We start from the raw sequence: 13,290 nt of genomic DNA, 5'->3' as shown, positions 1-13,290 counted from the left end.
GGAAAATTCAGAACTCTTTAAAATATGAGTAGCATTACTCACATCAAAACCCTTCTAAAAATACCACAGGAAAAAAAAAAGAGTGCATCAATAAGAAATGAAGGAAATGTTAAAGGGCATCCTTATTCTGAATCACCAGAGCAGAGAGACTAATCAAATCTTACACTAGTGTGGCATTGATAGATATTAAGTATAGGATATCTTGTTCCACTGGTATACTGACAAACTCCTAGTACAAGATTTGAAGTGATAGGGGGATTATCAGCAATGGAGATTGCAATGTAAATAAATTAAATGTCTATTTCTTTGCCTTTGGCTCTAATTTCTGTTACAAATATTTGGGTATATATATATGTTTCTGTCCTCCATGCTTTTCATATTTACTTAATGGATAACTTAAAATACAACATTTCAGTTATCTTTTATTTAATGTATAAATATTTGTTCCTGAATTTGTTTCTGTAACCTTCCCAAAGTATAGCCTTCCTTTTCACTAGTGCATATAAAACTTTAAGCAATATTTTTGTGGATCACTTTATCCAAGAACATAAGCAAGTCCTGTTGCTCACTGTGTACAGAGATGAATGTCTGCTGTTTTACTATTAATATTATTTCATAACTCTAAGTGAAATTTATACTCATAGGATCCAGGTTCATAGATGAAAGCCATCTGATTAGAAATTATAACCTTTAATGATTTTTTTTCCTACAGTCTTTATTTTGGAAGTTGAAACATGCCCATTTAAAAATAGAGAAACTGCTTAGGCAATAAATTTTCAAACTCTGTTAAGTTCCCTGACCAGGTAAGATCAGCATGAGGATCCACTGTGCAATGACATAACAACGAAAGTTTTTATTTGGTACACTAGATAGATGTGCACAATGCAGTAATCAAATAATGTAAGAAATTTCCAGCAGCTGCAATGATAACAAAAAAAATCCAGTTAATATCAGATACATATCTTTAAATCTATAAAAATGGATTAATGCATAGTACAAAAATTTACTTTCTATGTCTTACCTTTCCATCACCTCTAACACTTAACTTTACCTTAATCTTGCGCACAGTTTCAGTATCTGTTTTTGTCTGGTGGAGAGCCTTTTTTCCTGGCATGGGGTTAAATATTCATATTCTGTTTTGTGGTTTGATCTCCAGGTTCTGTTTGTTTTACTTGCTTTTGACTTCTGCCTCACTGATATCTGTCTTAATTCCATTGTTTTACCTCACTTCATTATATTAAATAAACAGCTTTGAATGTAGTTTAAACAATATCTACATATGAAAACCTGCAATTAGTCCATACATCATTTTAGTCACTACTGTTTAACCTCTTTTGTACAGGCATTAAAATTCAAAATTCTGATTAAAAATAAAAAAGTTGGAACAATTGAGGAAGGTATGCTCAGGAGAAATTTTGACCGTCGGGGTGAGACAGTAGAAATTACTGATTCTGAAAATCTGTCTGATGAAGATGAGACCGATGAAACGGCCCCTCTTTGCACGAAGAGTGATTCCTCAAAAAGAAAAAGTGACTGTAGATCTCCGCCCCTACCTCGAAAAAAAGCAAAGGTAATTTTTATCTCAACTGAATTTAGAAAACATTTAGATGTATGCTTATAAAGGAACCAATTTATTATATGATAATAGAGACTAAATTTAAAAGGTAGGCTTTAAAAAACCTTAGAGCAATATATTTTGAAATAATATTTTTTAGCTCAAGGTTTCAGAGTATTCCTGATTCTTAAAAGACATGCCAAACTGGAGCATATTTTATTAGCCAACTAAAAGGTAGCTTTTCCCTACACTCCCATTCTGAACTCCACCTGCATTTTTCACTTTCAAAACTTGTGCTTGTCCCAGGTGCTCAATACCACAATAGATCTAGTATAAAGTTGCTTGACTGCTTTGTTGGTCTCAAGAAACTTCTGGAATTATGTGTGGAGAACTTTCATAGCAGTCCCTGATGAAGAAGAATGAAGGACAGAGACAAATACTTCTTCCTGCAGACCACCAGTCTGCCATGGAAATTTTGAGGACTTCCCATTCCCCTAGTTTCTTCTGTTCTGGATTTATACATGAAATTAGGTGTAAAGTTCTGGTTGTGCTAAAACATTTTTAAGCATTTATAACAGAAAAGGTATTTTTACATTTATCATGTAGAGATAACATTAAATACTATTTCTGAGACAATAAAAATTGGATGCAATTCACTTTTTAATACTCAAATTTAACTTATTTTTCTAATCAAGTAGTAATTCTCTGTCACGGAAATTTCTTCATCATTATTCAAACTGCTTATTTCAAATTTATTCAGCAGGCAGGAAGCACCCAGTATCCAGTCACTTTTGCACATCGTGCTCTGATTATGTGAATGCCAATAGACTGGCGTTGCTCCTCAGGTGTCATTGGTTTCACTGAGAGCAAGTGTCTCTTCCTCTGTGTTTCTTTTCTCTAACAGATTTGAAGGTCAAGATCTTTGCTTTTCTTTTTCTTTCCATCTGATATAGAGACATAGTAAAGAAAAATTCTGAGAAAGGATGGAGACTTCCTTGAGCAGGGAATACCAAATTTCCAGATAATGGGGTCATATATATTTGTAACATCACGTTACAGACTAGAATATATACCACATACATCTTAATTAACAGTAGCAACAACAGGTGTCTGGTAATGTTTCAAAGGCAGAAGAGACAATGGTTTCCAGGGTCCCACTCTAGTGCTTTGTTGGGGGGTGGGAGGGGATTTGAATCCACACCCAAGATACCTTGGGGATGCAGACGTCTTAAGCTGTGTCACTGCCTTCCACATCCTGAGAGTTCTATTATTTTGGAGTTCTGTGCCAGGAGGCTCCTGGTGCTCCATATGGCTCATAGCTCCAGAATAATTAATGCACTTGAACTTTGCATAGTTTAAGAGCCAAGAGCAGGAAATCCCTGTTATTTCATCAGAGGAGAATTAGTTGTTCTTCAAAAGCTTTAATGGAATGTAAACATTATTAGTACTATCAGCTCTTTGCTGGTTACTACCACTGAATAGCTCATAAGTTCAAATAAAAGGAAGAGGTCACATAGTACCTCAGTTTAAGAGATAAGAGCCTCATAAAATTTGAGTTGCTTCATTGTACAGCAGTCTTTGCTTTTGCTTGCTTTGGTAATGGAGTAAGGCTAAAGAAAAACTTTGGCCAAAGAACTTTCCATCTTCATTAAGAACAGAGCTTTCCTAACTTCAGAGAAATATTTGGAGGAATATATGCATGACTGATTTGCTTGGCAAGGTAAAATATTCTCCTCCTATTCTACATTTAGTTGTGGAGTTTGTGCCATTCATGTATAGATCCTCCTGCTCTTTTTTATATGAACATATATTTTAAATAAGTAATGTTAAGAGCCATTAAAAATTATGTTAGTTTACATGCCAGTATCAGAAGCAGGGAAATGATAAAGCTGTCCAACAGAACGCTGTGCTAGGAACCGTTGGAAACATGTCTCCATTCACACTACATCTACTATAATGAACATAGAGACAATAACCTTAATCACCTCTGACTGGATTAACTCTCACTATCAAGTCATATCATAAGCTCAGATAGTCACTAATTGTGACACATTTTCCCATGCTTTATGCATCCAAAATGACAGGTTTTTTTGGAATTCTTAATAATACTGAAACAAATGTTACTGTAATTTTGTTATTCTTCCATTTTTTAATATTATTATTATTATTAGATGAAGAAGAAAAAACTTGCCCTTGCGTTGTCGGACCTTGTGATTTATACCAAATCTCAGAAATTTGTGAGCTTCGAGCATTCCCTAGAAAATCAGAAGTGCTATGAAAATAATTCAATTGGAGAGGTTCGAGCACGAAAATTTATTAAACATTCAGGTAATTTCTTTTTATTTAATCAGATAAAAGTTACAATGGTGCTATGGTTCACTGCTTAGACACTGGAAAGGTTAAAATTTTATGAAACACATGCTATACAATTTATTTTGGTTGGTTTTATTACATTGTTTTAGAAATAGTTTTATTTGGGTTTAGAAATAATTTTATTTGGTTGGTTTTATTATATTGGTTTAGAAATATCTTGTCATTTGCACTGCATTTTTATATTTCAGTTGTTTCTGTGAGGAAAATTGAAACCCAGCTTTGTTTTAATTTCATGTAGTTTTAGAAGGACAAATATTAACATAGTATACAAAATGCATTAATACATTTTGGTTCATTATTTTCTGCATCAAATAATTTGGAAGTTCAGTCGATACTTGTAAATATGTGGAACAGATTTCACCCTCCCCATATATGGTCTGTAGTACTCATGGGATTTGGGCATGCAGTACCACCGGCTTTGATAATAACTGCAGATAAGAGAATCCACATTGATGGAATAAATAAACTCCATGGCGGGCAGTTTGTCCCATCTGACCAGATATTTCATACCAGCCAGGTTGGATTACTCAAAACTCATTCTGTGCTGGAGCATCTCCGTTTGGTGCAGCCAATGCAATACAGCCTCTGTTGTTTAACTCCAGTTGTCTACCCACACAGGGAGTGGGGGTCAAAGGAGAATGGAAAGGATCAGAGTGATGATCGTGGAAATGTAAAGCTTTCTGTTTAATCATGAAACAAGAATAGTGTAGATAGAAGTCATTTGAAGTTTTCCACATCTGTTTAGTTTATGCCTTTGTGGGAGGGAACACTGCTAGGAGGAAGAAAATCAACTCACTTGAATACTTAGAATCTTCTGAAGATTAAAAAGGAATCAATTAGATGTCTTTTAGAAATGTGCTGTTCATTTATCAAGAGATTATTCAGTCATTTTATTTAAACCTCAAAACAGCAATCATGCTAAGATCATCTTGGGATGACTTTTTTCCTATTGGGCTTTTTGATCAGTTCCCTGTTTTGTGCGTTTCCAATTTTCCACGAGAACACAGTGGGTTTTAGTATAAAAGTAATATATTTACCTAACAAAGAGGTGAAGAAACAGAATATTTCCATGAAGGAATGATCCTTGGTTACTGAACCTTTATCAAATGTCTGCGCTATAGACAGAAATATTATCACATTCAAATATACACTAAATACACATTTTAGGGTTTTAAAATGGGATATCAGCAATATCTCAAAATGGCCCATATACAAATGTTAAAATGGATAGAAATGTCCTAAAATATAAATACATTTGAATGATACACTGATCATATAAAAAAATACTTGGATCAGATTATTATATTTTTATTATTGTTTTCTAAAATATGATCACTTTATTAATAAAGTTTTTCTCACAGAGGTTTTATCATTCTATTTTTTTCAGCTAAGGAGTTTATTTCACACACTTCAAGATTCCTTACAAGAATCTACCCCAAAGGAACAAGAACAAACTCTTCAAATTATAATCCTCAGGAGTTCTGGAATGTGGGATGTCAAATGGGTATGTATGTTTGCAGAGACTGTTGCGTTCAAGGCTTTGTAAAGACTATACAGATACAAGAGGTTTTTTCTTCCTATGGTATTTTGTGTTATATAAGTTACATATTTTTCCGTCAGTGGCATCACTTCTATTTTACATTATCTAACCTTCTCCTCAGTCTAAACATCCTAGTAATTTTACATCCTGGAATCCAGTAATCCTGATATAGAATAACTAAGGGGAATATTATTTTCATCAATTTACTTTTGTAATTAGTTACAATTAGGTGCTAACTAATTATAAATATAACTTTCTCTTAAATAGGTGTATCTTATCCCAAATATCTCAATTTATAATAATTCATTAATTCTTTTAAACTATTTTTTTAAAAATTGAATAATAAGAAAAAGTCTACTAGGAACAATAATAAAACATTTTAAAGTTTTAACCTTTTTTTGCATTACTGCTAGCCCTAAGACTAAACAAAGCATTATTTAATCTTACGAAGCAGTGTAGAAAAAGCACATATATAAACAACTTTCAACAGCTAAACCAGAATTTTCTTCTTTTTCTTCATGTTATATTCTTTTTATTAATAATTCTATGATATTTATCTGTGAGTGTCTGTAAGGAGAGTCTAGATGCTAATTTATATTTTACTGCCTGTCTCTTTAGGTGTTAAGATGTTACGTATATTAACTTAGGTTTTGAGGTAAAAGTGAGCATGCTATGCATTAAGCATTGTACTGCCAAAAAAAAAAAAAAATCATCTTTTAAGAAAATGAAAATAAATTACATTATTTTGCATTTGTATTAATCAAATTCCTTAACCTCTGTGCTTGTTTGTCAGCTGTGGCTAAGGTATAAATCTAGTTTGTTTATACAAGAAAATGGGAATGGTAGATGCTCCCCCCTACACCCCCTTCATTTTTCCCTTTTTATTATTTCTTTTTTAAAAAAACCAACCAACCAACCAACCAACCAACCAAACAAACAAAAACAAAACAAACCAATCAAACAAACAACAACAAAAAACAACCAAAACTTTTTTTCAGCCGAGGATTAGCACTCTGTATAGCTACTTTGTGATTAGTAAGGAAATAGAAATAACTGCCCGTTTAGCTAAAGGTGGGAACTGTAGGAATGCAATTCCATTTGCTTTTTTCTGACTTTGCCCTATTGCATTGAATTAGAAGAGGTGGTGGAAAGATAGATACGTGTGATTTAGGAATTTTTACACAGCAATGGAAGCCGCATTTGAAGCAACTGTAGGTTTTCAATGGTTTTGTGTAACTGGAGTGGCACAGATGCAGGAGATGTGAGCACAACAATTCATATTGGTGCCAAGAATTCCCAGATTATAATATGCTGCTGCAAAGGAGCGCTCAAAGGCTCCTGGTCAGCAGAATATTCAGGTAGAGCTGGGAGCTGCTGGGAGTTGCCAGTGACTGCATAGATGCAAAGCAAGTTTAGCATCCTAATTTCCAGTTTAAAGCATATTAGTTCCCTGAGCAATGAAATAACAATAAGTTCTGTTTCTCTTAATTTCAAGTTAGATTTTGATTTAAAATTGTTAAAAATAAGCATGACTCTTCTACCCAGCAGGCTTTGGAAAATCCTCTCACCTGTAAGTACTTTCCCCTTTTTAATGGCTTCAGAGGCAATCTTGCCTTCATCTGTTTTGTTCTTCATTTTAAAAGATTCTGAGTTACAGAATATTTTTCTACATTAGTTTGCTACACATTCTTCAGCCTTAGGTAGAGAACAATAATTTTTGCATTCATATATATATATATTCTGTCTTTTATTCTGATTCTATACCAAGGCCACCTGAGGGAGACTGTGGGGTGAACAGGGCAGTTTGCCGTAGGCTTCTAGTTCTGAGAGGTGAAAGGTATGGTCTCACCTTTCTATATTACGATCCACACTCCTACAGAGAAGGGCACAGATTTCACTTTGACTGCAGGGCCCTGGAGCTTATGTGCACCCTTGCTCCAGGATTCCTTGTTTTCTTTTTCAACTCCCAAAATATCTTCTGTTCAAAGTTATCTTCTCAGAAATCATTGTAACAGTGTGCTATTTTCAATCAGTCACGCTCCTGAATATTATTTATTATTTAACCCTCTAGCGTGTCCCCAGCTGCTCTCCTATAGTTATAAAACTTCAAAGGAGCATCATGCCCCAGCTTTCACTGAGTGATTGCTGTTCCCATGTCTGTACCCCTGACTGTAAGCAGCAGAGGAGAGCTCAAGCTGAGATTTCTTACCATTTACTGTCAATGCCACAACATTGAGATAATGTGGGAAACAGTGACTAGAGGGATTGCATGGATTTGGCCACTCAGTGAAAGAACTGAAATGTACTTAGGAACACGCCATAATTTTCTCACTGTTACAAATTCTGCTTGTCATCCTGACTGTTGTATTGAGGTATAGTTTTACAGCTACAGTAGGAGTAAAAAGTTAGTTGTTAGTATAAATCCTGTTTATGTCTGTGCCATTATAAATACTTATTTACTTATAATAAAGATTTGGACTTGAGCTAGGCTATTGCTTGAAGTATCTTGTCATTACCATACCATTTGACATTGGTTCGATTATATTCTGTCCTTATGACTGATCATCACTTAGCTTGATGTTGTGCTGTTGCTGCATTATCTGCCTGGGATGGTGGACTCTGTATATCATGTACACTGCTATTAAAAACTAGGAAGTTTCTTTCATGCTTAGAGGAAGCTCTGGTCAAAGGTCCTTAATTTAAAATTGAATCAATCTCTAAGGCTTATCATACGGCAGTTTATTAGTTTTCTTTGTGGTGTGTAAATCTCCACACTGATCTCTACAAAGAATATCCATTTCCTCAATCTCAAACAGGACTGAAGTCTATCAAAATGACTACATTGACTGTTGTCAGAGTGTACTTTAATGAAGAGTCATTCTAAACATTAGTACACAAAACGTACAATTTTTGCAGTATAGGGACTTTGGGCCCCTTCCTGGAAAAATTAAAAATATACAGGAAGTGGTTAGATCTGCCCTTTTGGTCACATCATGTGCATCTTCATTTAAAGAAACATTTTTCTCATGGGAATAGTCTTATTATAGGCAATTCTCCACATATATCATTTCCAAGCCATGTCAGATCTATTCCTCAGTCTCTAATCTGTTTTAGATAACTGTTTGGCAGAAATATAACTCTGCTTCATAATTTATCTCCCAAAGCTCCACTCAGTGTATCTTCTGCTGATGCCCTTCCACTCATTTAACACAGATTTTTAAATGTTTGTGTCTGTCTTGTGTCCATATAGCTCACATACCCTCCCTGTCCCCCTGCCATTGCACTCTGCATCGTGTGCACAGAAATAATCCCTCCAGATCCCTTCTGCCACTTTTCTAAAACTTTTTACAGGACTCCCAGATTTTTCCTATGTATGTCATCTGTTCCCCTTCCTCAGGTCTTTTCACCCTCCACACATCTGCCAGCTCACCCTTCTCACCTACCTTCAAGTTCCTCTAACATTGATAACTGTTCTGGCTGGGCAAAGAAAATCTATTACATTTTGTTCAAATCTACAGATAGTTCTGTCTGCCAGGCCCCTGCATCATGTAAATGATAACAGCTGAGTTATTCCTTTACTTCCCTTAGTGACAAACACAAAACAGTGCTCTTGCCTGTACCTTGCCAGCAATTTTCTCTAAACTGATTGAACATATTAACTCGGAGCAGCCTGGCACTCTGCTGAAGAAGGATGAAATGGTCCAGCAGGCTCAAGATTTGTTGGGGCTGAGGACAAGAATTATGTAATTGTGTAAACTTCATTTCCAGAGGAAGGCAAGTTAAAAACCACAGTAGAAAGGACAGATTCTCTACAAAATCGCTTTTGGATATCATTGTGCACTTAGTGTCCATTTTCTGAAAATTGAGATTCATAAGAACAGAATAGGTTTTTGTGAACAAAGACATCTTATGAAGAAAAATACCTACAATAACTTTTTATATTCTGGGAAAATTAGTATGACTCCTGCATATAGCTGCAGTGTGGCACTGGAAATAACTGGTTTGGCATTTCCATATCTTGTTTTTATTTAGTAAATAAAATGGAAAGTAAAGATTTATGCAGGGAAAGAAAATTCAAGACAGTTATTTAAATAAACAGATATCAGTTGTATTATATTGACTGAGAAAAACAAAGACAAACAAACAAACATAACCAAATGAAAATGAAAATAGAAAGACAACATCCTTTTGAATATGTCCTCTGGATGCAGTAGTAAACATTGCATGTGTATTAAAACCATCTATGGGTATGATGAAAACATGTCAAAAGTTATATGATAAAGCCATGGTATGGTAGGTACAGAATTTTATTTTAGAAGAGGCTATAAAGAACATATGTTTTCTGGAGCACTCATAAAAATTCATATGGTACTGTGAAGGTTCCACTACTTGTATGATGGATTTTTTCTTATCATAGGTTTTGTTTTGGCCTGTGACATTGAAAAGCATCTTGGCAATTTTGTCACATGTTTGTGGCTAAATCTTGTGTGCAATAATATGATAAAAAAATAATGCATAGAAAGATGAGTGATAAAGAGTTCTCTAACTAGGTCTTATTTTAACCTCCGAAGCTATCTAGGGAACAAAGACTCACTTGTTTAATCTTGGCATGCCTCACCTGAGCAACTTAAAATGACCGTCAAGTCTGACCTTGCTTGGGTTCTAAGTGAATGAAAACTTACAGAGGCAAACTTTGGAAAGCCTTGTAAAGAAAATAAGAGGACACAGGATCACTAATTTACTTTGGAAAATTTTACTTTGGAAAAGTTGTATGTTTTCTGTGAAATTGTGTTTTCCTTTCTTGCTGGAAAAATGACAAGTCTGGAAACAACAGGACTGATTTTTTTTTCTAAATAAACAGATTAAGTCTGATCATGGGAAGTTTAGATATTCTCACAGTCCTACTGAACATTATACATTTTAGAATATGTGATCGACTGTCAAATTTAGTACAGGAAATTATGAAATAATGAAAGTGAATTTAAGGGAAAACACAGGCTCTTCCATTAGAAGATGGTGGAATACTACTTTTCCTTATAGATTTAATTAGTTTTTCAGCATGATAGTTTTATACTCTTGGTTATTATTTTTACGGGAAATTTCTTTGTAACACAGCAAAAGTGTAAAGCAAGCATTTTCTGTAACAGGGATTTTTCAACAGCTAACGTGACATCTGAAACAAACTGAGAATATTCATGACATTATAGCTTTGAATTGTTTTCACTTGAATTTCTAGTGGAATTTGTGAAGTGACATACTTTAATGTTTTTATTTTTATGTCTGGTTATGTTATTAGAATACCTCAAATCTCTTCACAGTATTTGTTATTGCAGTTACATACTAAGTGAGCACTCTTTATCTAACATTGTGATCCTTAAAAGCTTGCAGATGAATTAACTCTAAACATTGCCTATGACAGGCAAAAGACAGATAGAACACAACATTTCATCTTTGTTCATTCTACATTGTGATGCCTAATACTTAGTCTCCAGCCATTAAACAGAGCTTCAGCTATCTTTCCAAAATTGGCTCTGGATTTAGTCCCAAACTAAAACACCTCTTCTGCTCAAAGGCAGGGGATGAAACTGACATCATACACCTCATGGCAAAAACATGCCCAGGCTGTTCTTTACATCCATCCTTCCAGTCTGGAACTCATTATTTGGGCTTACTGTGACTTTATCCCACAACCGACTCAGGGAGAATGTGCTGTAAGATAGACAGGAAAGATTCCCTGCTAGTTCCCAAGACAAGCAATGTCCTGGGAGAATGAAACGAGAAGGCACAGAAGATTACCTCTTGGTTGCCCACTCCATCTTGTTGAGGTTTCAAGGACAGGACTAGTTATCATAGGTCAATTATGGAAAAGGTGAGGAGGTCAATACCTATATTATTCTTCCTAATATGGTTTTAACAGTCCAAACATTAATCTTTAGGGAAATGAAAACTAGATTTTGCACAACTGACATAAATCTTACCAAATACTGTTGAATAGTCTGTTATGGAAAGAAAATACTAAAATGCCAAACAAATAAGGCTGTTTATTATTAACAAAGTCACGTATTTGGAAAAGAATCCACAGCTGTGATAGGCCAAATGACCATCATCATTTATGGAACCCCCAAAAAGGGCTGCTTCACCTCTTACTGTTTCCTCCCATAAGTCCCCAGCCCAATGGGACAGCTATTAGAATTCCGGACTTCAGGGACATGATTATTCTCACACTTAAAATATGGCCTCAATTTTGGTGACATTGTTCCTTAAACGATTAGATTCCCACTAGCTGTAGTGGGGCAGCTAACTCATGTGCAGACATCTGTAAGTCAGGTGGGACAATATCAGCCAGGTATGTGAAGCTATCTAATTACACTCACCTTTCCTTTGGAATGGCTCTAAGGTCTGGGAGGTGTTTTGAACAAAGTTTTCATATCTTTCTTGCAGTCTCTAACTGCCAGGTTTATGACAAAGCTCTGGAGCTACTCTGGAGCTAGCTTCTTTTCAGGCAGAATTTTCACTTAAAAGCAAAACAGCACAGAAATTTCATTTTGTCAGCATTTTGTTGACAGTAACAATGAAAATAGTTTTCCCAGATATCTTCACTAAATCCACAACTGCAGATACCTAATAGAATATTAAATAATTTGTCTCATATCTAGTTAATTTAGAAGAATGACAGAAAAATTGCAGGAGCACAGTTATCTCTGAACTCCTTACTGACCTTGTTCTAAACCATGTGTTAGAGACCCAGACTGAAACAGGAAAGGGAAGCTGATAATATACACTGTTCTGCCAAGATGCACAAGGCAAACAAATTTTAAATGTTTCTTTGGAAATGTATCTGTTTCAGCTGTGAAATAAGCGAAATGACAATGAAAAGATCCTCAGACTTGCACTGAAGTGTAACTTTCAGACTGACACGCTAATTAAATAGCAAAAATCAATTTAGATTTTAGATTTGACAGTTTATCAGAAATGTGTTAGTTACTTTTCCCATGAGAACCTCAGAAGAGAGGATCCCTAATTGAAACCAGTTGCATACTGGGAGAATGGTTGATGTTTAATCACTTGACATCTTTTTTTTTTTTTTTTTTTTTTTTTTTTTCCCCAGTAGGGCTACTTGTAATTAAATAGAAACAATGTCAGCAATTATGAATGTTAGAATGATTGAACTCTTAACATTTCTAATGACAATTTATTTAGAGCTACAGTATTGAATTGTCCCAAAGACAATAAGGACAGTCTGACTGTTTGCACACGCTGAGCATGATGTGTCAGACAGTTATGCATATTACTCAGCTCTCAGGAGAGTAGTCCCGCTTATTTCAGCAGAATACCTCATGTTGTAAGTCATTCATAAATTACACTTCATTAGAATGAGAGCATCTATTTCGAAATGCGTCAGTAATAAGCAAAGCCAGGAATTATAATTAAGCTTAATAAAATCTGGAGTCTGAATAGCTAAGAGGAAAAAGGAGAGGAAAAAAATTACATACAGTTTGACCACATTTTTTGGTCAGAAAAAGAGACGAGAAATGGTTTGTATGCCAAAATTTATACTAACACATTAAGTCTGCTGTGTGTTGTCATTCTAACTTCCCCCCCTGCTCCCCGGTAGATAGTAAGTCCTTGTTTATAAAGATTGAGTGGGATCTCACCTATTCACTGGCTTAGCAAGAGGCCTAAAGCTGCATAAAGATTTAAAAAGCTCGTAAAGCCCGAGGCAAAGAGGGTGCTGAGGACACTTAAAAGGCTGTCTTTGGACAGTACGTCCACAAGCCTGAATTATCAAGCACCCAGAGATGACAGTGGGGGTCAGAGTGAC

At 35.1% G+C, this 13,290-nt stretch overlaps 1 protein-coding gene across 1 annotated transcript in view; it reads left to right on the top strand.

Annotated features, from left to right (window-relative positions):
* The window catches only part of PLCZ1 (phospholipase C zeta 1), a 50,498-nt gene that overhangs the window by 24,491 nt on the left and 12,717 nt on the right, over nucleotides 1-13,290 (top strand). Inside the window, exons 7-9 of the mRNA XM_065854161.2 lie at nucleotides 1,343-1,570; nucleotides 3,727-3,883; nucleotides 5,316-5,432. Of these exons, the coding sequence (XP_065710233.1) occupies nucleotides 1,343-1,570; nucleotides 3,727-3,883; nucleotides 5,316-5,432 (502 nt within the window). The remainder of the gene's footprint in view (nucleotides 1-1,342; nucleotides 1,571-3,726; nucleotides 3,884-5,315; nucleotides 5,433-13,290) is intronic.

The sequence above is a fragment of the Patagioenas fasciata genome, chromosome 1 (genome assembly GCF_037038585.1).
Source record: "Patagioenas fasciata isolate bPatFas1 chromosome 1, bPatFas1.hap1, whole genome shotgun sequence".
NCBI lineage: Eukaryota > Metazoa > Chordata > Aves > Columbiformes > Columbidae > Patagioenas > Patagioenas fasciata.
The sequence above is the reverse complement of the archived record's forward strand: the minus strand, read 5'-3'. Positions and strand labels throughout refer to the sequence as shown.